Source organism: Artibeus jamaicensis, unplaced genomic scaffold (assembly GCF_021234435.1).
Source record: "Artibeus jamaicensis isolate MK-2021 breed Jamaican fruit bat unplaced genomic scaffold, CSHL_Jam_final scaffold_537, whole genome shotgun sequence".
Lineage (NCBI taxonomy): Eukaryota > Metazoa > Chordata > Mammalia > Chiroptera > Phyllostomidae > Artibeus > Artibeus jamaicensis.
In genome coordinates, this window is record NW_026522047.1 from 20,946,473 (window position 1) to 20,973,413 (window position 26,941).

Genomic DNA, 26,941 nt, shown 5'->3' on the forward strand with positions numbered 1-26,941 from the left:
TTTGGCCTGTGCTTTTAAAAAACACCATTTGCAAAGTGGCCTTTAAGCGCTGCAGGGCAGAGGTAACGAAGCATCGCGTGAACAAGGGGCGTCCAGTGTCCTCACGAGCAGGGCGGGCGGCCCAGCCGGCGCGGAGACACTAACTGCACCACAGTTAATGTTGAAGGTCAGGGTTTTGATATGCCAGTTTATAATCATATTCTTTCCAGGAAAAACAAACCCATTTAATGTTACAGCTTTTCTTTTTATCTCTTTTTGGTCTGAGGGTGGGGGGAGGAGGACTGTCAGCTGCACAGTCTTTGAAGTGTAATTTTTTTATGCAATATTTCAGTATATATTTTATTCATTAAATTTATTTGAAAACGTCTGTTGTCTACTTTACAAAAAAATTCTTCATTTTCAGAGCACTGCCTTCTGGAGTCCCTAGGGGCTGAACAGTACCGATACCTGATAGAAGACTAACAGCCTCCTTTCCTGCCCTCGGGAGACCTCGCTGAACAAGCCTTATGTTTACGCCACCAGTGGATTTATTCTTCAGTCTTTCTCTCCATCAACCTATTTTTGAGGCTAAAAATACTGCAGAATAAATTCTTCTTAGAAAGGTGACAGCATTTGAAACAGTGCCTTTCCTTTAGTTCAGAATTACTAAGCACCGGAATGTGCTGTGTCTTAACCCCAGTTGCAGCTGAGCTGGTGCGGCTTTGACGCCAGCGACACAGACGGGGCGAGGCGGCCCCCAAGGCGCACAGGTCAGGTGTGGCCCCTGCTCTGGCTGGCTCAGGGACGGGGACGCCGGGTTTCAAGGCTCTGCCCTGTGTCCCGGCTGTGCCGCCTCCCTCAGGCAGAGGGACCCGAACTACCTCACGATGACGACAGCTTCTTCTCCAGTATCTCTTTGATCACAGTGGGCTCTGCTCGGCTGAGAGTCGCTTTTCGGACCAGCCCAATCAGTTTATTGATAGCTCTGGGGTTTCCCTTCTTCACATCCATTACCTTAGAAGACGGAAATTGTATTAGAGGAGAAAGAGACTCATAACTAAACATCCTCAATTAAGGTTTGTACTTACTGCAATTTAAAGTGTTTTTTTCTTTTAGTGTTAGATACACAATGAAAAAAGAAAAAGGGGGGGTGAGCTTCTGGGGCGGTTTCCAGGCTCCTGTCAAGAGGAGAGACCGCCACCCAGCCTTCCCATGAAAACGGCCCAGAGGACCGTGTGTGTCTTGAGTGCCCGCCCACAGGACTGCTGTCTGGACTCACCAGTGAGGAGCCTCTCGCAGCCTCCAGTGGGGGTCAGCGGGCCCTGCAATGCATGGATTTCCTTCTCCCCCGAAAGATGAACCTCCCGGTTATTAGAAAACAGATCCATAGAATGGCAACTCTCCCAGAGCATTTGGATGGGGGGAGCGTGCACTGTGGGGGCAGGTCGGGACAGCAGAAGCAGGCCCCGAACGCCACCACTCTGTGACAGTGGGATCGGCAGGAACACCTGCGCGTATTCGCACTCAGCTGCAGAAGTGTGTCTGTGTCGGGCACTGTGGCCGAGGCAGGACAGACTGCCGAGACCCAGGGCAGGCCCACTGTCCTCATCAAGAGCTCCAACAATTTCCCCTGCACTGACAATATCTCTGGACAGTATGATTAGACTTCGGGAGGGAGGAATGCTGCTCAGTGTAGCTTTTCTACTCTGTTCTACACTCAGCATGATTTGGTTTTCAGCTACGTTCCTATTAAGGCTTTTCTCCATATTTTCCTTTCTGCTTTTCTTCCCACCTCTTAAAGGTGTGAAGCTGAAGCATCTCCGTACCTGTCCTCCTGGTCTGCAGTCATGCCTGCTTGCTTTTACTAACCGGGCCCCTCACAGAGCAGAGCCAGCCACCACCCATTCAGGACATCAACCCCGGGAGGGGCAGCGGCCGGGGGACTCGAGAACTACCCTTCAAACTGAAATTCCATGAGATTAAGCTGCAGGGGTAGATTTTCCTTTTCCTTGGGGAAAGCTCTATTTTTGTAATATTCCCCTAATTTCATCTCTTGACCTTAGGTAAAAACTGACAAAAATAGTGAATTATTGCTGAAACTGGGTCAGCCATTCTGAGGCAGCGCCTCTGGGTTGCTACAGGGAGCTAAGGACAGATTCCTGGCCGTGTCCTCAGGCTGACCCCCTGCTGGCCAGCAGGTGGCCCTCTCCCCGGCTGCACGTGGAGACCTTCTGCACCCCACGGTGGGAATTACCACTTGTGGATGTTCCTCCAGTGTGGCCTGGCAGAGCTGCTCCAGGGCCTCTTGGTCCTGCATCAGTTCAAGCTTCTTCTCTGAAACGATCTGCGCTGGCGTCTTCCCTTCACTCCCCCACAGTTCCTTCAACACCTACGGGCCAGAGGCGGGAGAGAGGAGTCAGTGGGCCGATTCCGGGAATCCCAGCTGCAGGGGCCTGTCTCCCCTGAAGCATCGGGGACGAAGCTGCTCTGCAGGGCATGCAGACACACCTGGAGTCTCCCCGAGCTGAACTCCCCCAGAACAGAGCAGGAGGCCTCACCACAGACGGGGCCTTCCTGCTGGCGGACTCCAACCACACAACAGGGAGGAGCAGCGGGGAGGTGTGAGGCGACCTTTCAAAGGGCTCCTGCTGGCAGGGGTCGGAGTATGGGGCCCAGCTCTGTCTTGTGTCCCCCGAATTAAGGGACTGAAGTGACATTCTGATGTGGGATGGAGCCCCACAGGCTGTAGGAGGTAACCACGCACCTGGACAAAGTCCAGAAAACCCAGCCTGCTGGGAAACCTGAAATCAGGGGAGCGCGAAAGTGGCCCCATAATGAAGACCCGAGACGGAAAATAACTAAACACACAAATCACAGTCCACAGGGACTGGCCTATCACATTTATCCCCTACAGGTGGAGCTGGCCCCAATTCTGGCTAGGATGATCAACAGTTCATGGTGCATTTTTTCTACTTAAAAAATGGTAACAGTAACGAATACCAAACTTACTAAAATTGGAAAAAGAAAATACTTTTAAAGAAGGCACTTCCTAGAGTAGTTTCCCTCCTTCCTCTTACTTATCTAGAGGAAGCGGGAATGGGGTGGTGTCCCCTTCTTCTGCTGTGGCCCCTCCTGCTGCTTGGCCTGCGGTCATCTCCGAGCACTGAACACCCTGCGACCATTCTGGCCGAGGACCAGCCGTCCATCTCTCCTAGAAGAGCTGGTCCATAACTAACGCACAGGACTTCTGGTCAAATGGCAGAGTGGGTAAAAGCTGGGCTCGCCTCCTCCCGCATCAGCACGACAACCCAGTTACAGAACAGCTATCACTGAGGAACGGCCTGAAGACTGGCTGAACGGACGTCCCATGAAGAGGAAGCCCCACTGAGAATGGCAGGAGGGGCGGAGGCACAGAACGAACAGGTCCCATATCCATGGTGAGGAGATTAAGAGTCAGCTCTGGGGTCCCCCTGAGGAACCGGGGTTCCCCAGCCCAGGGTACCAACACCATAACATCTGGCTGTGAGGAACCAGCAGGGACTGCACTGGAGTGAGACGGAGCGCTGCTGGAGACCAAGGCAGTCCTCCAGGGCCTGGGCACAGACCCCCCTGCTCATGAACTCACTCGCTTTGGACTCTAGTACAGCGACAGCAGGGACGTACAGTGAGGAACTACATGGGCTGGCTCCAGAGCTGGAAGGACGGGGTGGCGACAGCTCTCTCCAGAGGTGGGAGGGCTGGCACAAGCCATTGCTCCTTTGTGGAGCTCTCCTCCCTTGCAGCCAGCCTGCCGAGGTGGCACCAAACCCGAGCTCTCCACCAACCCAGCTGACACCGCTCACCCAGCCCTGGTGAGTCCTTGACACCACCCCCCAACCTGCTCGTCTGGCCTGAGCCACTTCAAGTGGCTCCTCCACACAAGGGGCCTGCTTTAGCTCATGCTGTGGACTCTCCTAAAGTCTCTCAAAGGTCCACAGACCCCAAACAAGCAGCAGCTGGCCTTGGCATGTTCTGAATCTCTTGGTAAGTGGCCCCGAGCCTGGCACAAGTGATGACCAGTCTCAACTTGCATGTAACTCTCACCAGGTGGCCCCAAGCCTGGTGTGAGCTGCGGCCAGTCTTGACTTGGAACGTTGCCTTAACTAAGCAGCCACAAGCTTGACACACGTGGTGGCTGGCTCCAACTCCCACGTGGCGCCCACGCAAAGGTCTCAAGCCCAGCACAAGCGATTACCAACTACAGATCACTTTGGAGTCCCAAGCCCAGAAGAAGCAGTGGCTGACCCTGGCCTGCACCAGAGCCCCTCCCAAGAGGCTCCGGAACCAACATATGCAGCCAGCTTCAGACAATACCAGAGTGCCACCCAGCCAGCTCCACAAATGACACATCTGCAGGGAAGACTCAGCTGGTACCAGAGCCCTGCTAAAGCAACTTCTGCTCCTTGGGGTCAGCCCCCGCACAACAGCCCTCAAACAGCCAAAGCAATAACGAGAAAGAACAAAGTTGGAGATGTCATGCTATCTGACTTTGGGCAGTACTACCAGGGCTATGGTGGTCAAGGCAGCATGGTATGGTGACAGGGGACAGCTGTGTGGACTGATGGGGCAGAACAGAGCCCAGGGGTAAGCCCACATCTATATGGTTGATTGATCTATGGCAGGGGAGGCAGAGAGGCACAGTGGGGTGAAGACAGTGTCTGAAGTAGATGGTGCTGAGAAAGCTGAACAGAGAGACCCAGGGGAGTGAGGCGGGACCGTGTTCTTGCTGTGTACACAAGAATAAACTCAGAATGGATTGAGGACTTGGGTGCAGGACCTGAGACCATGGAGTCCTAGAGGAAAAGATAGGCAGTAAATTCTCTGACATCACTCTTGGCAATATTTTTTGGATCTCTCCCCTCAGGTAAGGGAAACAAGAGAAAAAGAAAAGATTTTTCCCTTCCTGTTTCCTGTTTTGTAATGCAGTTGTGATCATGTCTATATGATCTGTGACTTGCTTTTGTTTCACTTATTACAAAAGTGCTTTTTTATATTAATAAAAAAGTAATACCATCCAATATATTTTCATAATTAAATTATCCCCTAGTGGTAGGTATTTAGACATTGACCACTGTTCATTTTGTTCATCTCTACAGTCTCCTAATAAAGTTCCTAGTTTGAAATGTCCAACATTTAGGAAGAGAGTGGAGATCTCAAGAGACTCCAGGTCTCTGGCTTGAAGTGAAAATTACCTGCAAAGACTTGCTCATAAAGACTGCGCAGCAGCTCTCTACAGCAGGAGGGGACGGGGGGCCCGGCAGACGTGGCCGTGCAGCAGCACGCTGGCCGGCCCCAGGGGCCATGCCCAGGCCTTGCTGCTACTGCAGGTGCAGCTGAGAGCGCAGGGCAGATCTGAACGGGCCACCCAGGGTGCCTGCCTTGCCTGGCACTCACGTGGCAGGGACCCTACAGGCTCACATGCCGGCTGAATCTGCCTGAGGCAGCTTGGGGATCATGGCCAAACCACACACACCATGTAGAAGGAAAAGCAGGACAAGGCCAGGATGGATGCTTTTAAATGCAGGGAGACTGGCTGCTCCCTGAGAAAGATGGGGGAACAAAGGAGGGACACCGGAGAAATACATTTCAGTGGCCTCCTGGAACAAATGGGAACGTGGTAGCTGGACTGTTCTCTACTCTTAGAGTTAGAACACATCAGCTTATTAACTTCCCAGATTAGTCCAGTGGCCGTTACCAGCTCGAGCCCCCTGGGCCAACACAGCAGACTTTGCTGGTCCAGTCCTCTGCTCACTGCTACTGAACACAGACTGCACTCCAAGGGAGAACCCACCAGGGTGGGAGCCACCAAAGGGGCCCCTGGCCTCCAGGCCCGACTCTGCAGCGCTCCCTCCCCTGGCCTCTTGCAGCAGCTCTCACGGCTTCATGGTTGCCAGATTCCTGCTACAGTGTAAGTCCTCTTTGTGTTTAACCACTGCCCTGGGAAGTGCCATCAAAGTACAACTGTTTCTGGCTAAACATGCAGCTCCCAGGCCCTGCTCCTGCCCACCTAAGACAAGTGTACATACGGAACAAGGAATTCCCAAGGCAGTGTGTTAATAAATGCCACCAAAAGTATGGGGTAATGCAAACTGGGGACCCCCAATTATACTCTGACCATGGAGGCAGCTCTGAAATGGGGCACAGTGGGGAGCACAGAAACTCAGCCCTCAGTTCCCTGGGGCCGGAATTCACACATCCTCTTATCTACTATACAAGTGTTTCTCTAGCTAAAGCCATTTTTAAATAACTGGAAGGAAGGATGGAAGGTGAGCAGGCGGGCCCCTCCAGTATCTGTATCCTGGGGACTTCCAGGGTCAGTGTGGAGGATGGACCCGTTCACGGGAGACCGCAGGGAGGGAGCTGTGACAGTGGCAGTGAGGGGAAGCTCCTCTGGTCAAAGGCAAGTACTCCTAGAAAGCAGCAAACATCGACCCGAGACACCAGAGGGGCAGGGCAAAGCACAGTGTGCAAAGAGCTGCAGCACCACAAGGGAGTGAAAGACGTAACATCATTTGTACGCATGACACAAAACACTGTCTACAAAGGGTTTGCTGGTTTTTGTTTAAAGTAGACCTCAAAGTAGACATGAGGAAGTGACAATACGAAAGATAAAAAGCCTATGATAATTTCAATCGATGCATTAAACACCTTGACAAGGTACAACATCCATTTATAATGAAACCTCTCAAAATGGGTTTAGAAGAACAGTTCCTCAACACAATGGAGGCCACACGACTAACCAGCAGCTAATAGACTCAAAGGTGGAAGACGGCAAGTGTTTCCTCTGGGATCAGGAACAAGATAAAGCTGCCCACTCTTGTTACTTCTATCCACATAATACTGAAAGTCCTAGCCACAGCAATTAGACAAGGAAAAAATAAATAAATAAAAGGCATCCAAATTGGGAAAAAAAGAAGTGAAACAAGCACCATTTGTGGGTAACAGGAATTTATATATAGAAAACCCCAGAGACTCCACAAAGAACTATTAGAAACAACACAATAAGGTCGCAGGACACGAACTCAAGGCGCAACACCTGCTGCGTCTCTGCATATGAGTAGTGCACCACCACAAGAAGAAACGAGGAAACGGTCCCACTGACAATCGCAACAAGAGCAACACCTAGGAATAAACAAAGGATGTGAAAGATCTAAACACTGAAAATTGTAAGATGATTTTGAAAGAAACTGAAGATGACGCGAAAAATGAGAAGAAATTCCACATTCATGGATTAGAAGAATTAATATTGTTACAACATTCATGTGACCTAAGGAATATCCAGATCAATGTAATTCCTATCAATATCCCTATAGCATTTTTCACAGAAATAGAACAACAGAAAAACAAATCCAAAACCCAGAGGTTTGTAACGGTGCCACAGAAGACTAATAGCTGAAGCCAGCCTCAAAAAAAAGGACGAAGCTGGATGCATCACACGCACTTAGTTTCAAACTATACTACAAAGCTATAGTAATCAAAACAGTTTAAATAATATAGAAAATATGAAGGTTTTCCAATTCTACTACCCTGAAATAACTACCATTAATATTAGTGGAGTACCATTCCAGGCATCTTTCCATGCATATGTACCAGTTGAAGAATGGATTATTTTTAAAAAATACCATTTTTTGCCACCAGGAATTCAGACAGCAAATAAGAACACTAAAAAGCTAAACCACCCGGGCAGTGATAAACAAGGCAGATCTCCTTGGGCAGCACACCACTCTCGCCTTTCTAATCCGGCCTCACAGAAGCTGGGTTCGCCGCAGCCCCTTCCGACTGGCTGGGATTTTGTCTGGAACCCGGCAGTCGGGGTCTTCCAACATTTCCCATCTCTTTCCCCCAAACGACCAAATTCACTGAACTGTTCTGTTCTGTTCTGTTTTCCCTTCTGTTTTTGGTGGGGCGAGATGAATGGAAGGATGTTTCCCCTCTCATTTCAAATGCTACACTTCATGTGTGCTTTCTTATACACACAGATATTTCCTGCCCTCAGGCCATCAAATCTTCCTGCTACTGCTGAGCTATGTCATAAACATTTGTATTCCTCTGGCATCCAGGCAGCTGAAACCCTTTCCTAAACGTGGCAGGGCACTGCGGTTGAGGCCTCACTTGGTGGTGGGTACACAGAGCCTCGATTAGTTCCTGTCTCCAGTTCCATAGCAAAGAAGCCAGTGTGTGCTCCATGGTGCCTCACAATTAGCCGAAAGCAGCCACTTTCCCGAGCCTCCCTTTGTAATCTGCCACTGCTGTCGGTGTGTATAAATATTAAATGCAAAAGGCACCATTAAAATAACATTAAGTTTCTGGCTGATGCACTGACAGCTGCAGACATCTGAGGCTGCGATCAGGCAGCCACCTTGGTGTTCTTTACCTTCCTGGGTCCATATCTGTCTGAGTTTTCAGAATTCCAGAAATTGTTCACTTACCTAAGACTGCCAGGTGGAGATGAGACACGGGCCATCTTGGACAATGATGCTGTTTCTCCCGCACACTGAGTACGTGTGTAAACTTTTCTCTAAGCTCACCTGAGGCGGTCTGTCTGACCTCGCCCTCCTGGTGGAAGACTGCCTTTCAAGACAACCGCACAACACAGAGAAAAAAGCCCCTGGTGCTGGGCTGGGAGGTTGCGGAGGAGGACAGGAGAGCACCGGAACGCGGGGAGGCAGTCAGAAGCCCCCAGAAACTTCAGGGCCTGGCCTCTCACATAAACAAGTGTTTGGGGAACATCCCGACAAACCCGAACAATAACTATCCCCCCAGCTCAGCAAAGGTGAGAAGCAAGTCATCTGCCCCGCTCATACTGGCTTTACTTCATTTGCTAAAGAAACCGTTTCTACCTTGCGGTATAAAAACAGCACTGACGAGCGCTCAGTACTTGTATTAAACTCACGGAGCGACGGCATGTGTGCCTCACACAGCCCCTCTGCTGGGATGGCAAGGCCGCCAGGAGCTTCAGGAAGCATGGACATACCTGTTTGGCTGCTGCTGCTGAAATTGCTTTCCTGTCCAGCAGGTCAAGGAGCTCGGCCAGTGCAGACGGTGTGACAGGACTGCAGCCCCCACCGGAGAGAGAAGAAATTTACATGTCACATTGTCGGCGTACCCATTATAGTGATTCAGAATCGGAGCACTTGATTTTATACGTTGAAACAATTAAAGCCCCACCCAGCCATGAAAACAACAGGCCAAATTGGGTTCTGTTTTATTTATTTATTTTGCCTTTTAGGATATAACACATTTTTGTGAGTGGTGTGTTTCTTTGTTTTACTGCCCGACAATAACAGCTGTTTGGCAGAAGCTGTAGCAACTGCTCAGTTTAATTAGTCAAAGAAAGGAGGTGGCTGCAAAATTCATGAACCATGACAAAGAACGAAAAAAAACCCAGTAATTACATAGTTTTCAAGGAAAGATCGGCCTAAAACTACTTCAAACAAAACAGCTAACGAGGTTGCTTTTCCGGGTGTTTCCGTGCAAATATAAATTCTTCTTTAATTGTGAGAGCTTTTCTGGAAGGGAAGCCACGACCGCCCGCCACGTCTCTGGCGTCCTCAGGGGCAGCTCTACAGACTGTGCTCACAGCAGCCGGCTGGGCGCAGAAGGGCCTGGAGCTCGTTACCTACACCCCTAGGACGTGACTCATTTAACAAATTTCTGTGATACAAAAGGCCGAGGAGCAAACCAACACATAAAGTGTCATAATTCACATTCAGGGGTGGGAGTTGGCGGGGAGGATAGTGGGCACCTAGTGAAAAGACAAGACTGAATGACAGATTATTTCTTCTAAAGTATATTGTATCACTACTTCCAAACACATACAGCAACTGGGCTGATGAAACGCTGTCTATCTGAGGTCATTAGGGGCTGGTTTTAAAGAGATAGGAACAACTCATAAATAGCACATTAGCATGTCTGTGTAAATGAAAGCTTCTGAAATGCGTAACAGCACTTGAAAACGCCTCCTGTTTAAGTCTCGGTTGCCATCACTATTAATTTCTTGGTAAGCTCTTAGATAATAAAAAGGAAACTACCACTTAGCCTCTGCCAATTCCGATGAATTTCAAACTAATCGAGAGCAAGTTCACCAGGTGTGCCTTGCTGTGGTCTGATAAGTACAGTGGAGCCTCATTAGGGCTGTCCGCTCAGAACAGCTAACACACGGAGGCAGACATCATTTAAAGTGTGTTCATCCCAAAGCACGTGTGGATAAAGGCCATTCCAAGTGGAAGTTAGGTTTGGAGAGTGCTGGTGCTCTTCAGTTGGTATCTGAAACTCCTACGAAGCACTCCGATACCCTTTCCCCAGCCTCCCACCCTTACTGACAAGTAATACAGAATCGGTTTTTCTGGGATTTTCTGCAATTCTAGAAAATACAATGGCCAATTCGAGCGTATACTGTGTAGAATCCCAGCTGACAGTGACGTGGAACGGGGTTTCTAGAGCATGCAGAAAAAGGCATCGACTCCCAGACGAGTCAGCGATAAAGGGCTACTGGTAGGCAGAAATAGAGGATAACATGATTAAAAATACTCTGCCTTTCATCTAACGACCTCAACTCATTAGTGTGTCATAAATTCACACTATAAAATACCTCCACTGGCCTAACTGCACTTGGGATTTCTCAATCACCTTTTATACCCACAATGCTTGACACGCAGTAGGTCAGTGGTATCTGTATTTTGGAATTCTAGCCCCCAACAGGGATATCTGATATTCTGCACGGACTGACCGGACACACCAGGGCTAACCTGGAGGGGGGCGGTGACAAAGACCAGTTCCTGCCGCACTCAGCTGAAAGACCCCTCGTCAGATACCCACACGTCAGACATGGAACGCAACGGCAGAAGCAGCAGCTACGGACTTGCTGCTGTCAGAGAACACGAGTTTCTGGACAGTGAACGCATCTCCACTGAAGTACGGTCTGACCCTGAAGGCCTAAGCTTCGCGTGCTTGTCTCCAACCCCGAGGCCAGCGTATCTACAGAGCCCGGGAATGCGATGCTCCACGCCTCCCCACCTCGGCCAGTCCTCCAGAGCTCTTACAGGGTCACGACTCCATCCCCAGCCTGGACTGTAGAGACGGACACCTCTACAACCACAACCTGGCTGAGCTGTATTTGAGAAAGTGCTGCCCTTCTCAATCCCCAGTGTCATTTCAGGCCCAAAGTTCCCCTTCTCTGCTTCTCTTAAATGGGATGCAAGGAGCTCCTGGAGGAAGATACTGGGACTTGGACATCCAGGGGGCTGCTGCTAATAAATAACCCTTTTACCTCAATTATTTCACCCCCAACCCGGCTCCCCCACTGAGGCAGCTGTTCTGGCAGCTTCCTTTCCACCCACCCCCCTCCGCACACACCCTCACCTCCCACTGCATTAGAACATCTGCAGGTGCAGAATCCTGAACTCTCAACAGCGGTGCCTTCTCTTCCATCACACAAACCCCTCCAGCTGTGCTCTCAGCCCCACCACTCCCACTCCTGAGAATGCCACTCGACGTGGATGGCTGCTTCCTCTCTCCTGTGGCTTTAATTCCACACCTTCACAATCACTGAGACCTCCCTTATCTTGAAAATGTCTTCGAGTGATCTTACTGTCATGTCCTCTGCATGGTTTTGTACCTTATTTCTTACCAATAAAGAAGATCTGGCATCAGAGGCTACTACTGACCCTTGTCAGCATGTGGTGGTTGGGTTCTAACCCTAGCCCTAAAGCTGTCCTCTTAAAACCCCCTCCCCTCCCTCTGTTGCCAAATAACAGCCTCCTCCCATCCTGCTGCACCCACCCGTAGCCGCCTTTAGACCCCTTGTGAAAACCTCGCCTTGGGCCTCCAGATTCCCTTCCTTCTTGTTGACGGACCCTCCTCTACGTCCTGCCTGCTCGGGACCAGCGGCCTAGTGCCGCTTTCTGTGGTTCCCGGGCTCTTCCTCAGTCTGGCGAAGGAGGGAGCGCATCTCTTCTCGAGACTGTCAGTGCCTGCCTAGCTCTCTCTGCCCACCAAATTCGAGCACCTCTCCGGGGCTCCCATCCGCCCAAACATGCTCTGACACAGCCCACACCTCGCGGGTAGAGTCCAGAGAGCCTCAGGCCCGGCCTCAGCCACCTCATCGTGCCGCAGCCTCCCCGACAGCTCTCATCTGCCCAAATGACTCCACGTGGCACTTGTACGTGACTACATACTGGCGTTCCCAGAAGTGCCACGCTCAGACTCGCCTCGAGATTTTCCCGCGTGCTGCTCCTTATGCCTGGAACACTTTTACCCTCAGACTTCGCCTGACTACCCTACTCATCCTTTGCTCAGGGCTTAGCTCTGCTGTTACCTTCCCTTCTCAGAGCCCCTAACTCGCTGCTTATCACCAGCTTCTAGGCTGTTAGCTCTGAAAGCAGAGATGGCATCTGTCATGTTGACTGGACCGAATTAACATGGGCTGAATAATGAACAAAGGAGAACGCTCAGATCTTTAGGTCTGGTATGCCTGTCGGCTGCAGATCCGCACAACGGGCTGCTCAATGGTAAACCCTACGAGGGGGCTGTATTGTAGGCACCTCCGACCCAGCATTCCAGAAAGGAAGTGGTACCCCCCCCCCCCCCCCCGTTCCTGGTCTGAGATGACTGCTCTCCCTCAGCCCCTCTCCCGCCAGCCCTGCTGTCGATCACCCTTCCTGACCATCTTCTTTGAGAAGGTCTCTATTTTTCATATTAGATGCCTCAGACCTTCTAGACCACATGTGAGTAAAATCATATGGTGTTTGGCTTTCTCTGACTGGCTTATTTCACTCGGCACAATACTCTCCAGGTCCACCCATGCTGTCTCCCTCTCACGCCCATAAAGAGGGAGATTTCCCTCTTTCTGTGGCTGAGCAGTACTCCACTGGTGAACGTGCCACACTTTTTTACTCACTCACTCACTCACTGACTGGATTGGCTATCATAAACGATGCTGCCATGAACACCGGGGTGTGCAGATCTTTCCAATTAGTGTTTCAGGTTTCTGTGAATAAATTCTCAGAAGTGGATTCACTGGGTGATAAGGCAGTTCTATTTTCAGTTTTTTGAGTAAATTCCATACTGCTTTCTGCAGTGGCTGCACCAGTCTGCATTCCCACCAACAGTGCACAAGGGTTCCCTTTTCTCCACTTCCTCTCCAACACTTGTTGTTTGTTCATTTATTGATGATAGCCATTCTGACAGGTGTGAGGTGATATCTTTTGTGGCTTTAATTTGCATCACAGAAAACATCTTAAACACAGTTTCCCAGTAGAGGCTTACAATGTATAAATAGGCCTTTATTTTAAAGTCTCTTTTGCCAAAATATTGCTACCCCAGCTTCTTTTTCATTTCCATTTGCAGGAAATATCTTTTTCCAACCCTTTACTTTCAGTCTGTGTGTATCTTTCATTCTGTGGTGGGACTCTTATAGACAGCATATATATGGGTCTTGTTTTCTTACCCTTTTAGCTACCATATTTCATGTCTTTTGATTGCAGCATTTAAACCATTTACATTTAAAGTGATTATAGGTATATACTTATTACCATTTAATCTTTTAACTACATTCCTCTTTTTTTCATCCCTTCTTCTTAAAGATCCTTTAACATTTCTTGTAATAATGGTTTGGTGATAATCAAGTCCTTCAGCTTTTTCTTGTCTGGGAAGCTCTTCTTTTCTCCTTTAATTTTAAATGATAGCCTTACTAGCTAACGTAGTCTTAGTTGTAGGTCCTTGCTTTTTATCACTTTTAAGTATTTCATGCCAATCCCTTCCTGCCTGAAATGTTTCAGTTGAGAAACCAACTGACAGTCTCATGGGAACTCCCTTGTAGGTAACTATCTTTTCCTGTGCTTTTACAATTCTCTCTTTGTCTTTAACCTGTGGTAATTTACAATGTGTCGTGGTGTGGGCCTCTTTGGGTTCATCTTGTTTGGGACTCTCTGCACTTCCTGAACTTGTGTGTCTTTTTCCTGCACCAGGTTAGGGAGATTTTCAATTATTTCTTCATATGGGTTCTCGATCTACTGCTCTCTCTCTCTTCTCCTTCTGGTATCCCCTGTGATGCAGAGGTTGTTACACTTCATTTTCCCAAGGTCCCTTAAACTCTCCTTGTTTTTTAAAGTTCTTTTTTCTTTTTGCAGCTTGGATTGGGTGTTTTCTGCTACCTTGTCTTTCAAATTGCTGACCCAATCCTTTGCTTCATCCAAACTATTTATTCCTTCTAGTGTATTCATTTCAGACATTGTATTTTTCATTTCTGACTGGTTCTTTTTTATGGTTCCTATGTTCTTTTTCATGCTGTTGTAGTTCTAAGTTCCTTGAGCATCCTTATAACGATTTTTGGAACTCTGTATCTGATACCTTGGCTTGGCTTCATTTCATTCTGGAGATTTCTCCTGTTCTTTCACTTGGGGCATGATTGTCTCCTGTGTTGGCTGCCTCTTTGTGTTTGTTTTTATGTATCAGGTAGATCTGCTATGACTCCCAGTCTTGGTAGAGTGGTCTTACTAGCAGGTGTCCTATGGGACCCAGTCTCCTTGATCACCTGAACAGGGTGCTCCAAGTTCTTTGTGTGGGTTATGGGAACCCTCCTCTTGCAATTGAATCTTGATTGCTATTGGCAAGTTCACGTGCAGGGTCAACTTTCAGGTTGGCTGACTGTGGGGATCAACCCCAACCACAACGTACAAGATGCTGTGTCAAGGTGCTGGCCACACAAAGCAGAGTCTGCCTCAGCAAGGTCTGGTACCTGTCGAGATCTCCCTTTCAATATGCCACTCGTGGAGCTTACTGGCTCCTGCTCTCATGTTTTCTGAAGCTGACCACTGGGTGTGCTGATTCTGGGGCTTCTTGGGAGGGACTCTGGTGCAGACCGATGTCAGACACTGCCTATAACTGGTCCTGGGCAACCTGTTTAGTGCCATAAAGCGATCTACAGTTTGTGGCTTCCTCTGCAGGGCCTGGATGTGTAGAGGAAGGACAAAGCTGCGCGACAAGTCTGCCTTTTACCAGCAGCAGGCCTAGGGGCAGGTCAGCAAAAATCCCAGAGCACCTTGAGATCTGCCTCCGCCTGCCTGTTAGGCTCAGTCACTTAAAGAGCCTCTGATGGTACTGGAGTTGCATGAGACAGGCTTTCAGTGAGTCACCAGGTAGGAGCAAGTGGAGTTCACCAGACTGATGCAAGTTCAAACTTGGTGCCAGTGCTGGGTCTGAGGCCACTCAGCAAATGTCCCAGGGCGTATCAAGTCTAGCTGGCACCTGCTGGGTGTTTACACACCTTTGTGGCAGGTGGGGTATCAGGGAGTCATCAGGGAAATGCCAGCAGAGTTTATCAGGCCCAAACAGACCAAGATTTGGCCAGGTGAAGGGAGGTCTCTGCACCAGTTGGGCATGCAAAGGAAAAATGGCTCCCATTCTAGAGCCACACAATTCGGTCTCTCCCCGATTCTTCTGGGAGCTGGGAAAATGGAGCCAGTGGACCTCCCACGACGGGGGGGCATTACTCGGCCTCGGGGAAGGCACGGGGAACGGCACCCGCCCCAGAGCCACACAATTCAGTCTTTTCTTGATTCTGCCCAGACCTCAGCAGGACAGAGCCACCAGGAGTCAGGATGTGGGGCCACCAGAAGCCCAGAGAGCAGGGCTGGTGGATCTCCCTTGAGGAGAAGGCACGGTGAGTTCATGGGAAAGTGAAGGGATGGCCTCCGTCCCAAAGCCTCACCACTCAGTCACTGACACCCTCTGAACCTGCCAAGACCTCTACATCCCAGCTCAGGCAGCTGGTTCCTCGGCAGGGTATGAACTCTGCAGGGTGGGGTGACAGGGAGTCCAGAGGGTGGGGCTGTGCATTCCCCCAGGCTGATGGTCTTGGAGGGGAGTGCTCCACCCAAGAATGATGGCATCTGTGGTATGAGCAAGGGGTTCAGCACAGGAATCTTAGTGGCTATCCGTTTGGCTCTCTCCAGAGCCACAAACCCCAGTCTCTCCTCACACAACTACTCTGCTCAGCCTTCTCTCTGCTGGAGCCCAAGGTGAGTGGCTGTGAATGAGATTCGATGTATTTGCCCTTTAAGAGGACACCTGTGTCTCTAGCAGACTTTTGTCTCTCCCTGGTGGACATAATCCCTGCCGATTTTCACAGTCAGATGTTATGTGGGGGCCTGTTCCCAGCTCTGGGGCTCTGGGGCCTTGACTGGGGTTGAATCAGGATCTACTCTTCTCAGGGGAAACCTTTGCAGCTAAGATATCCCTCCAGAATCTCAGCCGCTGCTCGTGGGAGTGGGGCCAGCCCTTTTCCCATCTCTACCCTTCCTACCATCTCAATGTGGCTTTTTCTGTAGATCCTTGGTTGTAAGACTACTTACTCTTCAACTAGTTTCAGTTAGTTATTCAGGTTGATTGCTCTCTATTTTAGTTATAATTCCAGTTTGGTCCTATGAGGAGGTGAGTTGAGTGTAGCTTCCACCTACTCCACTGCTGTTGGGGATCTCCCACCGTCTGTTTTCTCATAGGTCTGCAGGCCCCTCACACTTGCAAACCCCTGTCTTGTTCACATGCAGGCCCCAGCACAGTACAAAGGTCAGTGTGGACAGTCAGAGACTGGAACAAATAACCGCATTTTCAGCTATGATGGAGGGCATCTTTTAGAATTCAGAATTCACAGGGGATGCTAGCATCCTGTCAGGAGATCCTAGGGAGAACAAGGAGAGTAATACACTGGCCCTGTCCTACTTCAGCTGCTTCTGGGCACACAGTTCATCACAAAGAAAGAAGAAATCCCCTGACCCCACTCACCTCTCACTGACGGCAAGGTTCTGTTGCTTTAAAAAACCCAGAAAAGTGTTGAGGACCCAACTAGTCACTTTTTTGGGCTCTGCCCTAGTTTCTTTGATCACATTTTGGAAGAACTCCAGTAGGCCAACTTCATTCTGTAAAGAAAGAAAAATTGTATAAAACCCCCAAAAAGTGGAAGATCAGCATTCTCAAGGCAAATCAAACTGCCTACCTTTGCCTCCTCTGAGACATTAACTTGTTATTTCCTAGACACAAAGATGTCATCCGAAAATTCTGATCACTTCCAGTAAATAGCAAGTATTCTTCTACTGTCGCCATGCATTTATATAGCATTTTCTCAAAGGAATGAACATATTTCAGAGCCATGACTCTGTGAACCAGAGGATGGTGACATCCACCATTCCCTAAACCTGTTTTCCCATCAATGCTGGCTGTGTGTGTCCTGTATCCTTCATCCTTGGGCCCACAATGTTTGGCCCGAGTTCACTGTCCTGTCTCTTTCCAGTCCTGTCCTCTGCTGGAAGTCTTAGTGATTGCTAGAACAACAAGGTAAGCAAAGCAATCAAGAAGAAACAATCAGAATATTCTAACTCTGAAATACCAAAAGTGGTTTGTAACTGTATTCACCTCCGTATCGTGACAGAAATGGTTTCCAGAATGAGGAAGAACGTGGGTACATGGGACGCACTTAGCCCACAAAACTGGTGGAGGGAGAAGCAGCTTCTGGCCCCTGAATCAAGCAAGGCCCGGATGACCTGCCTGTCATCTCGCTTCATGCACACCATCAGCTGGGCCAAGTCTGCTCGAAGGCTCTACCTTCCTGCTCTGCACTGTCAGGGCCGTGCCGCCCTGTTCACTCTGCAACTAGAGCTAAGTCAGCGCTGGGCCACGACAGCTGCTTGGTAGGTACCAGCAAAGGAATCAATGTCTCCCGTCACCATGTATATTTATTCAAAATCACATGTGAACACTCATTCTTTATCGGTTTACCTTTAAATACTAGATGTGCCACAATTATGCATAAGAATAACCTCAAGGCACTCATCAAGTTACACACTATGGCTAACTGCCAGCTTAGATAGATCTGGCAGAATCAAGAAATCTGGCTAAGTCCACCCCTTGTTTTTCAGTTAAAAACGAGAAAAACATGTCCTACTTGCACAGGGAAGGCTGAAGTTTCCAAATGCAGAGGGGACACATTCTAAACAGATTTCTCCAGTCTGGTGAAATTCAGATCAAACCACCTTTCCTTGAAATATGAGGTCTGTCTGGAATAAGCCTACCCACTGTTAATATAATGAGAATGGTTTGTGCAACACAGATGTAACCTGGCAGCCAAGGAGAGTGGACTAAAATGCATGTGCATGAACAATGACACCTTCACTGTACTAGTCAGTGGGCACAGTAGATGCTGTTGAGTGAGCGTATGTACTGTGTGGCCATCACATTAGAAATGACTGAACAGGTAGAATAATGAATCTATCAAATTTTGCATTAAGCTTGAACATTCCTCCCTGGAAACTATTCAGGTGATCCAGAAGGCTGCAGCTATGGGCAACTGGTGACTGGCAGCTTCGTCACGATATTGCACCTGCACGTGTATCAAAACCCATGGAAGTTTTTTTGCAAAACATCAAATCACCTGGGTGACTCAGCACCCCTACAGCCCAGATTTGGTGCCCTGTGACTTCTGGCTTTTCCCCAAACTGAAATCATATCTGGAAGGTAAGAGATTTCAGACTGTTGGTGAGATTCAGGAAAATATGATGGGGCAGTTGATGGTGAGTGGGAGAACTGTGTGAGGTCCCGAGGTGCCTACTTTGAAGGGACCTGAGGCGTCACTGTCCTATGTACAGTGTTTCTCACGTCTTATGTCTCTATTTTTCATACTACAAGGCTGGATACTTTCTGGACAGACCTCATATTCCTTTTTAACTTTATACTACAGGTAAGCTTTTCATCTTCGCCCCTTTTAGAGAACTTCCACTTAAACGAAAGAACCTTCTGGAAAAAATAAGATACTAGGAAGAAGACATAATAACAAAAATGCTCTGAAAATCTGGCTGCTGTAAATGCCGTAACATGCACACAGACACACAGCTGCTCAGTAGAAATTCCATAATAAAAAAAAAAATCTACATGCCCTTTGTAACAGATCCATTCTCTGGTGACAAGTCAATGGAATAACCCCATAATCATCTCTTGAATCTCTTTTCAAACCAATGCTGTTATTCTGCTCATGCTAAACCAGGGCAGAGGCCACCTCAACAGCCAACACTTGACTACTAATAGAGGCAAAGGCAGACAGCCTGAAAACGAAGTTCTGCTTAACTTATAGAGAAGTATTCAAACCTTCATAATGCTGCCCAAACCGCTGGGGAAGTAGAAAATTGTCATCCAGCCCGAATCAGAGGGGAAGAAACCCTTTGTTCTATCCCAGACAGGCTGGCTGCTGGTGAAAAGAGCTGTCAGGAAAACTCTCTGCCAGGGAAAGGTTTTCTAAATTCACCTAGAAATACTGCACTTGAACTTGCAGGCTTGGCTGAGTTGCTGGGACATGATAAATATCTTTTCTTCTCCCCCTGGGTGGTTTTTTATTGGATGGATAACTTGGCAAGTCAGATTTCTGTTTGTCTTTTTGTGTCAGTGCTGTGACAAAGCCTCTCTGCGCTGGTACTGTACTTCGTGGGAAGAACCCCTGGGTTCTGCACACAACCTGTGGTGGACACGAACACCTGTGATCGTGACCAGAGGGCTACAGATGGGGCTGAAGAACGCTGAGCTGCCGCTGCCCAGATAATGACCGATCAATAAACAGTCACATGTGGGTGCCCACTCTGGTTCTTTAGATCTAAAGCCAGCTTTTCAGGAAAAAAATATAAAACATTCTAGGTAAGGTCTTCTTAGTTTTTCTGAGATAGGCAAATGCTAATGAAGTTGGCACAAATATCAGAGGCCCCTTGTGAACGTGGCAGTGTGGCTCTGGTTTTCTCAGAAAGACAGTGGGCCAGTAATTCCCTTACATAAAAACTGTATTGAGAGTAAGGCAGAAAGGCCACTGCAGTGGCGGACCCTTAACGTCCTTCTCAAAGGCAACAAGCAAACCTTCGACTTAGCACTAATCTCCCCGTCCCCAGATCAGGTAGAGCTGACACTCCAGCAACACAGGGCGTCAAGTCCCTGGCCAGTTGTCCCTATAGAGATAGCTAAAGCAGCAGGGACAACTGGCCCTGTCTTTTGGATAATACCCAACAGTCTTTACAGTTCTATGCCAGGAAGCATCCTTCTCACATTTTATCAGATTTCCCAAAGCATTCCATTACACCCAGAGCCAAGGCTAGGTCAGCCTCTTAGATGCCCCCAGAACCCTCCGCTGCTAATGGATCTGTTAGCTGGTCAGTGCTGGTATGAGGACAGGCAGAGGGATCGATCACCTCGCCTCACTGCCTGCTCTGGGAAGGAGCCCCTATTCACCGCGGCGCCGGGCCCTGGAAGCAGTGTGCCCTAGAGCTGTCTTTTGCATTCTGCTTTCAGAGATGATAAAATGTTGGAAGACCATCCAGTTGGAGTAAGATGAAGGCTGATTTTTCCGCTGCCACACCCAGTGAACCCGACGACAGGGCAGAAATGAGCTGGTCTGTATTTAGAGGCTGAATGAAACCTATAGACAGCTGCCCAGCGGCAGATTCGGGGAAGAAAAAGCCCAAAGTACAAGCTGAGGAACAGCTGGTTATGTGGCAGGGTGACCTGGCAGCGCAGCGACCCTAGATGAGCAATCGGGCAAGACTACTTGGGGGACACAGAGATGGGCAGCCAGCCCTGTGGGGAGCTACACAGAGCTGCTGCTGCAGTGGTATTAATGACAATAATAAACTTTAACAGCAATAACAGGTATTGTGCACTGTTCTAAGGGCTTTCTCTATGTTAACTCATTTAGTTCCCAAGGCGACCCATGGAGGAAGGTAGCAGAATTCTTTTAAAAATGACAACACTGAGGCACTAAGTTGCAAAAGGTCACGGCACAAAAGGGCTGGGCGCCAGTGCCAGGCGTGCGGAGAGGCAACTCGCTCATCAAAAGAATGCACTTTCCCACCACTTCCATCGTTTTACTTGATACCTGCCAGCTGTTCAAAGGTTCTTAACATATTAAAAATGTTGCGAAGGGCTTTAGCAATTACCTTGGAAATGAGGAGAAAATGGCAAGTTCACTTTCTGCCTTTGCCAGCGCACACTAGACCACACGGCACTCTGCTGATGCATGGCACACAGCAGCACCCGCCCCAGGGCCGGAGCTCCCCCAGCCTCTCCTCTGCATCCCCTCCACAGGCCCTCCTGAGGGAAGTTACAGTGAGCACGTCCAAACCGAGACAATGCCCCATTCTGAAACGCCTTCCAACGTAACCGAGTGAATTCCACGATCGCTCATACAGTCTTGATAGTAAGCGAATTATATTGAATTTAGTTGCACTCTGACTCCTCTAACATGAGTGATGCCTGGTGGGTTTACACCTAACCGGCAGGGCCGTCCTGTGGTGGGAGCCACTGCCTGTCCAGGAGACCCTGCATCTGTGGACTGAACAACAGTGGCTCCAACCGGGCAAGGCTCTCCCAGGTTAGGATGCGTCATTTTGTGGCGGTACCAGCACAAACTGCCCGTCTGCCTCTGCAGAGGGGCGGGGCGTTGGGGTGTGCCGCCACTGAGCGTTTCCGGAGACGCTGTTAGGAGGCAGGGTGTGTGCGGGTCAACGGGGGCTCCATTGTTCCCTCACTATCCCTGTGAATTTGACTGTTCTCACAATGGGAGAAAAACAGAATGCAGACCCACCAGCTTTGTGATAAATGGCCCTGGAAATAACAGCAAATGTTAGTGTTGGGTGGAAATGAAAGCGAGGGAAAGGGTCTGAGAGAGGGGTGTTCCAGGGCAGAGGCAGAAGCAGAAGCCGTGGCTGGATTAAGGGCTGGAATGTACAGTGGGTGGTGACTTGGGTCTGTGCTGGGAATGAATTCGCCCTCTGCTTTTTGTGGAAACAAGTGACGACAGACATCTTTCAGTGAGTGAACCAGAAAAAAAGTGACTCATCAGAGGAGTCTTCAGTGGGGAAAAACCCAAGGTAGTCAGTTGGTGGTATGAGGCCAGCGGAGAAGACACCATTCTCCATGTATGCCAGAAGGAAGCTGGAATGAACCATCACTGCTACTTTCAAGAAACAGGGATCTGCAGAGGTTCTGAAATTGACCCAGAAACTCCCAGGGTCTATGCCCTCTAGTCTGTCTCAACAAACACACAGCTAGAGTCCTATTTTGGTTCCCACAATCCTGCCCCTGGATCATGTTCCTAGCAGAGCCTGAGAAGCCCTAAACTGAGCAAAACTCTGATCTTAACAATTCCACTTGCGCTCTTGTCCCAGCAAAGCTGAGAGAAGCATGCACATCTGAATTCAGCAGAGTCCCGGTTCCATTCAGGTAGTGTGCTCACCTACAGCTGCTTAGACAAAGGTGCAAATGAGTTTACATTCTCTGAGATGCATTAACTATGTGAGATGTTCCAAACCAACTTGGAAATGAGACTGTTTATTGGATAATCAAAATCCATATAATTTAGGAAGTAAAAATTGACAGCGGGCAAGAATAATCAGATGTCTGCAAAAATGGGACACAAAAAACATGTCAAGAAATCAGTTCTGACTGTGACTACATTTCAATGTCCTTTAACACACAGCCGTCCAGTGTGCCCGACATGGAAGGAGCCTGTTGCTTCAGGATGCATTTGAGGCAGAGCCCCTGGGGCTCCCCAAGGTTAGGCGCCTGGAACCTTCACTCCTCCCTGCACTCTGTCCCCGTGGGCAGGGCCCCGTGGGGTCGGATGGCTCTGAGCCCAGCGGATCCTCATCTCTGAAAGCCCTGTCACATATCTGAGATGGACTGTTGGTTTGCAGGAATTAAGTTAGAAGATCCATCTTTTTATTCAACAAAACACTGGTTGGTTTTCCAGTGCACAGAATGACCATGAACGCATCCAAAGCTGGCAAGCAGTGGATGCAATGTTATAAAATTAAGAATAAAATCAATTTTGAAGATTGCATGAAGCTGAAATATGGTGGGTGATGACACTGGCCAAATGGAGTTTCCTTCCTCGGTTGTTAGACAGCAAGTCCTCCGCTCCTCAGGAGGTGTGGGCAGTCTAACACCAGTCAATAGGGTTTGAGATGCTTTTTCAAACTATTAAGGCAGCACTGCCTATGGGATATAAAGGTATTTACTGATGAAAATTATGTTATAGGCAATTCAGCCAGAAATAAACCCAGGCCATTTCAAGCTTACTGGATACTCACAACCAAACTCTTAGAAAACAATCCATTTAACAATCAACTGCAGTCATGATATCCTTTCTGATTCTTTGTTCCTTGGAGAGACCTTAACCTCTCCTATGATATCAGAAATAAACAGTATGACCTAAACAGGGAATAACCAGCTGGGGAGAAATGGAATTGTTCAAGGACTACTGGAGGATGCACCCAAAGACAGACAGACAGACAGACAGACAGACACGCGTGGCAGCACAGGTCACCGCTGTGGATGGTCCCTGTCATACTCTCCCGTGGCGTCAAAGGGGCCACACTGGACCTTCCCTAACACTCTGCCCTGCCTGGCTCTCAATGTGTCAGCGGTGCTCTGCCCTCTGGCAGCATTTTCTGGGGAGTCTGCTTGGCTGCGTCCAGACTGTTTTTAGATCCAGGGAGGGTTCTTCTGAGTCTGCTATCTTTGGGGGAAGCAAATCACTCCCTTCCTCTTTTAGCTGGGAAGGCACAGCTCCAGTTTGAGCTGATCCCTCAGCAGGGCCCTCTTGGCTCCTAAGTGTCCAAAGTGAGACCTGGAATCAAGAGTGTCTGTCCTTTGGTCAGTGTTTTAACCCCCTAGAGCGCTACCCAAGAATTAGAGGCAACGTGGGAAAGATAAAACCTCTTACATTAGACAACAGCAAAGGGTGTGTGGCGAGTACAGCCGTACAGCGGGCTCTCGAACAACACTACATTAGGGTGCTGTACCCTTCCTCCCCCGAGAACTCCCACAAGAGAGGACACTGAAATCCCTGCACTGACTTCATACACAGCCAGGGATGCTGTGAGCTCACAGCCGTCCCTCACATGTGCTGGGACACATGACTCAAGGGTCCAGGCCAAATCGTTCCCCACACCTCTGACCCCGCAGGGAGAATTAATGATTATGGCAGAAGGTGCCAAGTACCTCAGGCAGAAAGTTTAGAGACAAAGTCGCAAGAGGGGAGCTGACATTTCTTTTCTGACTTAAGTTTTCTGCTTAGAAAATGGACATAATTTCTGCTTTTCCTTAGAGTTGACTGGTCCTCACTAAGTTCAGCACACAGCACTTTCTGTTTATATATATGGCAGTCAGGAATCTTAAAAACCAAGAGGAGTGGTCAGAACGTTTTAAATGAACTGATGTGTGATGACTGTGCTTCGTGGAGCATCGGTGGGACTGATACAGCAACGATGTTAACGAAAGTGAAAACTGTGTTTTCTCTCCAAAACAGCTAAGAACTTGAAACATTATCTCTACTTGGCACTGCAGCGCATTACAGGTGCAGGCAGGCGGTAATGCTCAGAGATGAAGGGCCTGGGCCCTGAAGCCAGCCCAGTCTGACCTCGGTTCCCCCGCGACTCAGGAAAGTGCCTCAACACCTGTACTCAACCACTCAGCCACCGAGGTTAGGTTTCCTCCCCGGTGAAATGGGCAGGACCACTGCAGGCAGCCTACGAGGGCTGCGGGAGGACAGACTGAGAAGTGGGCCGCCGTACACTGCGGAGCAGGCGGTACGGACTGTTGTGCGTGCTGCGTAGGCAGTGGCTCCACGCAGTCTGCGCTAGCTGTCAGGGAAGGCGGAGTTGAGGAAGAGATGCCCCTGAGACGTCAGCCTGGGACCGTCTGCTAAGAAAAGTGCACATGTGTATGATCTCAATCATTTCAATAATTATTCTCAGATATACGGACTCAGAGAAGGACCTGCTGTGTGCTATTAAAATTCTCCCATTTTCTAATACCTGAATCTCAGCTTCCACATTTCTATTCCTTATTCCTTACGCATGAGGCCAGAAATCAAGGCAGTTTGACATAAGATAGAGAAGCAAGGCTAGCTAACCAGGGCGAAGTTCTGGTGGAGCACGATGCTTTCAGGTGGCTGGGGAGTGAAGAATAGTTAAGACAGGTTTCTGTTGGGGGCGGAGTATCAGGAGGCTGTGAGAGAGAAGGTCAGAATGTAGATTTGATTTAATGTCCTGACGAATTCAGCTCAGAAAACGAGTCAGACAGACCCCGTGATCTGCATCTGGTGTGGCTGAAGCAGCAACCCAGGTCTCCCTACCCAGGGCTCAGGGACGCAGCGTCATTCCACAATTTGCTGGTTGTCAAAAGGGCAGTTCATGTATCAGGCCTTTAGAAGCAGGGACACTTTTATGGGGAACACTGCTCCCAGGACTTTCATGAGTCTTGCCACAGTACCCCATGCGTGTGCTCATCCGTCCTCCTCTCATGGAACAAATGTTCACTAAGTGCCTACTGTGTGCCAGACATTGTGGCAGATGCTACAACATAATATGGGAGTTCCGTAATATCAGGGGTAACAATAAATAATTCAGTGCTTACTGCATACTAAAACGACAAGATAAATTAAAGACTAGAGTTAAATTCTGAAGTCATTTGTGGGTAAGGCACGTGTGTGTGTGTGTGTGTGTGGGTGGGTATGTGCTTCATGCTTAATTTAATGAGCAATGCAAAGGCGCAGCGCGCGGGGCGGGAGCTCCGCAACGCACACCTCCACTGCTGCCACTTGTTTAATGAACACTCCTGGGCACTCTTTCAGTCGGAAGACGGTTCATTAGATTTGCGCATCTGCCCTTCTCAGCAATCTGTCGTGTTTCCGATGAAGGTGGGAGAAAGCACAGAACATCTCTCTTTCGGGTATGTTATGAGTAAATCAGCTTCCAATGATTACAAAGTCATAAAGAGCTCAGGATGCCTAATTTCAGGAAAACAATTTGTCTGAGTCATTCTCTTCCCATTCCTATCGAGTTATCTTCTTCCCCATCTTGAGGATTTCAAGTACTATCCCCTAAAAAAAGAAAAAAACTAACCACCTGTTATTTTTAAGCTATAAAAAAATAAGCATATTTTTAAGATACCAAACAATGAGTCCCTTCAAAAATGCCTTGAAAGTCACCTTCTTGAGGTTTACCCTTCTTGTCCTAAATGAGGCCATCACTCCCTCCTCCGGGTCCCTCCACTTTATACATTTATATACTGCAACCCGCCCCCGGGGCTGGGTAGCTGTGGTGTTGTGTGTGTATAAATAAGTTACTGGAAAGTAAAGAAAACATCTGTTTTTTAAAAAACTTTGTCCTTGTCTCAGTACCTACTACACAGGAGAGGGCAATAAAAGTGTTGATATGAATGGAGAAGGTGAGTTTCCCTAAGAGGGGCCTTCAACTACGAAAACATAAACTCACTCATTTGCTGCCCCTCTGCAAACGTTTATTCAAGACCTGCTGGGTCATGGCACTGTGAAGGACACACACAAAGAGCTGGGACACATGCACGAACGTGAACATGGCCTTGCTACATGCTCTTCGGGGCGACAGTGACAACCCCACAGAGATGTGCTCTGAAGGGACCATCCACCTCCAGGCAGGGCTTCAAGGAGAGACGGCCACACTCCTGGGAGGAGATGCAGAAAGGTCCTTTCACGTCTCTTACAAGAAAGCTGCTGCACAAAAACAATGTTTAACGTTCTATTCAGTGGATTCTTCTCAGAAACCAGTTTTGGGCTAAAAAGAAAAAAAAGAGGCCAAGTAACCTGAGCTCATCATTCGCCACCTCCAGAGGTGGCCCTGTCCACCGGGGGGACACGCCAAGTGGAGAGAGGTGACTGATGCCTGCAGGCTGAGCAGCCTCAGTGCCTGTCCTCCGACCCCCTACAGAACTTGGCAAATATGTCAAAATGCAGGGCCAGAATTTAGCGTTTAGTTTTTATTCTGGAATTTATTTTGAGTGGGCTGAAAATTGAAATGATCAGGATGGTGGGGAAGATGTGTAAGCCTGAAACCCAAGGTTTGTTGAATCGACCCAG

At 48.8% G+C, this 26,941-nt stretch overlaps 1 protein-coding gene across 1 annotated transcript in view; it reads right to left on the reverse strand.

Annotated features, from left to right (window-relative positions):
* Positions 1–325: 325 nt before the first annotated feature.
* GATB (glutamyl-tRNA amidotransferase subunit B) overlaps positions 326–26,941 on the reverse strand; it is a 71,737-nt gene continuing 45,121 nt past the window's right edge. Inside the window, exons 10-13 of the mRNA XM_037168094.2 lie at positions 16,801–16,934; positions 8,993–9,071; positions 2,234–2,368; positions 326–993 (exon numbers count right to left, since the gene is read on the reverse strand). Coding sequence (XP_037023989.2) covers positions 862–993; positions 2,234–2,368; positions 8,993–9,071; positions 16,801–16,934 — 480 coding nt within the window. The 3' untranslated portion in view covers positions 326–861. The remainder of the gene's footprint in view (positions 994–2,233; positions 2,369–8,992; positions 9,072–16,800; positions 16,935–26,941) is intronic.